Genomic DNA, 4,351 nt, shown 5'->3' with positions numbered 1-4,351 from the left:
GGAGTGTAGTTTTTTTTTCCAACAACGCTACGATGCTATAGGTACACCCGGTTTCACTCCCTTACAAAAATGTACGGCCGCACTTCGTCAGTTAGCATATGGCATTCCGTCTGATGCATTAGACGAAAGTTGTAGGATATCTGCTAGGATCGCACGAGATATTCTCCATTTTTTTCTGCAAAACTGTGATTCGGTTTTATGGTCCAAAATATTTACGTAAGCCTACACGTAATGACATCCTGCAATTGCAAGCTCATCATGCTAGTGTGCATGGGTTTTCTGGAATGCTAGGAAGCTTAGATTGTCTCCATTGGGCATGGGAAAATTTCCTTACAGCATATCATGGGCAATTTACCCGAGGTGATCATGGTCACCCAACGGTCATACTTGAAGCAGTTGCATCACAAGATATGTGGATTTGGCATGCTTTTTTTGGTTCTCCTGGTTCGATTAACGACATCAACGTTCTTAATCGTTCACCAATATTTAACAACATATACGATGGATCCGCACCAGATTCTTCTTTTCAAGTGCGTGGAACGCCATATAAGTATGGTTATTATCTGGTCGATGGAATCTATCCTGAGTATGCTGTGTTTGTTAAATCGTTTACAGCTCCACATGGTTCTAGACGAAAGAAATTCAAGAGAGCTCAAGAAAGAGCTAGGAAGGATGTTGAGCGTGCTTTTGGAGCTCTGAAGAAACGGTGGTTCATATTGAAAAAAACCAGCAACTTATTTAGGCAAGGAAAAACTTCAAGAAATCATTTATACATGTCTTATATTGCATAACATGATTATTGAAGACGAAGGAAGAGCGATATGTGCGTTTGACGAGGAAGAAACCATACCAGAGACACAACCAATAGAAATTGGTGGCGAAGAGTATATAAACAAGAGAGCAGAGATACGTTGTACTGAAACATTTCACAATCTTCGCAATGACTTGGTGGAACACATTTACGGGGTTCAAAACATTAACCTTAATTTGGATCCACCGGATGACCCCGAAGACGAGTTCTCGGAGAATGACTTTATGTAGTTTGCTTTAGTTATTTTATTTGTGTTTTTTAAGTTTCTAGGATTATTTAAATGTCACGTGTGTGGTTTTTGTGTTTTATTATTTTTTTTTTGGTAATGCAATGTAATGTTTTTTTTTTTTTTTTTTAACTTTTAAGTAATGAAAATTTATGTTTTTTATTAAAATAGAAGTTTTATTAAATTAAAATAGTTAAAAAAAAAAAAAAAAAAAAAAAAAAAAAAAAAAAAAACAATGTGTGGCACCACTCCCTTGGTGTGGCAAGAAACCACACTTGAGTGGTAAAAAATGACATGACGCTTATGTGGGGGAGGAGGGAGTGCGGTTTCGGTGACACCACACCCTCCAGCCTAATTATCCATTTCTTTCTTAATTAGATCTTATTTTCCGAGTCAGTCGCCCAACATTTGTTTATCAAACACTTTTGGCTGACCGAGTCAGCCAAAAATGTCAGACCTGACTCGGTCAGACAAATATCAAACAGAGCCTAAATCTACTATGGTTGGTACTTGTGTGGTGATCACGGTTACTCATATTGGTTACATCTTTTCTTACTCTCAAAAGAATTTTTTTTTTTTTATTAAAGATGTTCTTGTGTAGATTCAGATTGTTAGAATCTTATTTTCGTACAAATTTACTACTAAAAATTATGTCTCTGTTACATTTCACCCTTTCGAATTTTATCTAGGGATCATAAATCAAATACACTTCTCTAACGACTTGATAGTGTTGGTGAGCAATACCTAATTATTCCCTCCTCTCTTTCGGAAAAAAGCTCTAGCTCTTTCTACTTGTCTTTGTTGATTAGGACATAACACGTCTCTAATTCATCATTTGTAGCCTTGTCATTTAATTTATCACAATACTAATAAGCTTCCTATTTTACTAATAAGCTTCCTATTTGTCATGCATGTCAAATTGGAAAATATTGTGGTATTTTATTTAAATTATCTACTTATTTTTTATTTGTTTGAACTTGTACACTCAGAATTATGGACATCTCCGGTTATAATTTTTTTTTAAATATTATGTTGTGTTTTTAGATGATTTCTTTTGGTTCTTGTGGGTTTTTACTTTACAAGCGACATCAACTATTTATAGTGTTTTTATTGTTATTTTCGAGTTCATATTAAAAGTTAATTTAACAATAATATATTATCAAATCAGGATTCAGTTTCATTGTACTCTAACTATCTTTAAGAAAAATTATTCATTTGAAACAAAACTCTATAAGCGAAATGTCTCCTACTTTTTCTCTTGTTAATGCATCAGTATAAATATTATTATCCATCGACCAAAAGTTCATTGTAAATATTGTTAAAAATTATAACTGTGAGAGTGACAAAATATGGGTATGTTTAACAGGTTAGATCCAGGTCAGCTTGGCCAATAGGAGAAGATGAAAACCGGTTCGGATATACTCAACATATTCTATAATTGTCATTTATCATATGACTATTTGTTTAATATTCGATACTGTTCATAAAATAATTAGATTCAATATTTAAATAAAAAGTACCCACCTTTGTTCATCCTGATCTTTTGCGGAAACCGGACTAGGTGATGTGTGGGCTCATCTTTGTCCGTTTCCTAATTTATTTAATTTTGTATTATATATTAGAATTATTGCTGTTATTATTTTCATTCTATTACATCTTCAAACAAAATAGATAAATAAGCAATTATAGATGTGGGGACCTTTTTGAGTTAATAATATCTATTTATTAGTTTGATTATTGCGTTATTCTCATTATTATTGTTGCTTTAAATTCAATTACAACAATTAAATATACTACAGAATGTTTATAGCTGTGGCCTTTTGTGAAACCAATTTAAAAAAAAAAAAAACATTTGGATATTTGATAGTGTATAATTATACGATTTAAATCACCGAAATATAAAACAGGACTATATACAAAAAGGTAAATTTGACGTAAATTAAATCAAATATTTATGAGATGCATATTGTACGTTTACTTATATGAAACTATTTAAATATGCATCTTATTATAATTTGTGGTGTAAAAAGGAATCTTATAAAGGTTGTACTCATTATGAGTCTAATGCAATATGCATACGAATAAGTAATTAGATGCGAGTTAAATAAAAAAAATTATGAGATTACCAATAAGTCGAACAAGATAATTTAATTCTAAACCTGATCTTATTGAAAATTTGAAACTCATATCGGCACTCTAAGCTCATAAAAAAATTAGTTTTGTCATCCAAAAAGAAGTTGCGATACAGTTTGTTGCTCGTTTACCCGCTACGTCTATGTAATCTTTCTTATGAATGAAAAAAAAAAAAAAAAAAAAAAAACTTCTTATTTTATGTATAATTGTTTAATAAATTTCTAAATTTAGAATAGAGTGATATTGTTTTGTGCATATAATCGGATAGCCTAATTCAAAACATTTATTATTACTTGATACAAATTTGAAACTCATATAAAAAAAAAAGTTAAACACTGAATTGTATCTAGTTATCTAGTTTTTAAATGATTTTAATGTTATTTTTACATATAGAACTTTTGCATTATTTATATAATGGAAACCGACTATAACCGACTAGAGTTTATATGATTTTATCAATCGAAAAAATAGACATCCTCCGTCTAAGACTTGAATGATATTTCTTTTAGAAACTGTCAGCCATTATATATTAAGGAAAAAAAAAAAAAAAAAGGAGCAATAGCAAGAAACTATGCTAAAAAAATTACAAAAATTCAAAGGGTTTTGTAACCAATTAACCCAAGACAAAACACACTTCCTATTTCTATAGGAAAACCACACAAACGAGAAGTATTGGATTGAGTCGACGATATCACATTGTCTAAGCTTTCCCGCAGCAACTACTTTGTCATTACTGAATCTCGAAATGCCCCAAAAAGTAGTACACAATCACATTAACTAAACTCTTTATTCTGGAATTCAAAGCTAAATTATATAGTTCAACAAGCACCTCGGCAACCGAATCTACTTCAACAAGCACCCCAGCAACTGAATTAACATTTACCTGATTAATTTCCAACAAACTGAATATAGCATTCCAATCTCTAGCAGCCGCTTCACATTGCATAAAAAGATGATCGAGTTGTCTAATTTCTAAAACACGGGTATATAGAGCATAAATAAAGAGAAAAATCAATTCTCCAATCTACCAAATTAAAGCAATTATGAATCCTATCCATAAGAACTCTCCATATCAGAATATTCACTTTTTTGGCAAGAAAGAATTACATTCGGTTTCCGCCTCTATGTTCGGAAGTCTCAACACATCAATCCATCTTCTAGTTTCACTAGCAGTGAAAGTT

The 4,351-nt window shown here is 31.5% G+C and overlaps 1 protein-coding gene across 1 annotated transcript; it reads left to right on the top strand.

Moving 5' to 3' along the window:
• The first annotated feature begins 284 nt into the window (after nt 1-284).
• On the top strand, nt 285-791 carry LOC145067926 (uncharacterized). Its single transcript, XM_079014949.1, has one exon. It carries the CDS (start codon nt 285-287, stop codon nt 789-791), a length of 507 nt encoding a protein of 168 aa, XP_078871075.1.
• The last annotated feature ends 3,560 nt before the right edge of the window (nt 792-4,351 follow it).

The sequence above is a fragment of the Lactuca serriola genome, chromosome 8, assembly GCF_051521515.1.
Source record: "Lactuca serriola cultivar US96UC23 chromosome 8, Lser_US96UC23_V15, whole genome shotgun sequence".
NCBI classification, from domain to species: domain Eukaryota; kingdom Viridiplantae; phylum Streptophyta; class Magnoliopsida; order Asterales; family Asteraceae; genus Lactuca; species Lactuca serriola.
Note: the sequence above shows the minus strand (reverse complement) of the source record. Positions and strands in the feature narration are given on the sequence as shown.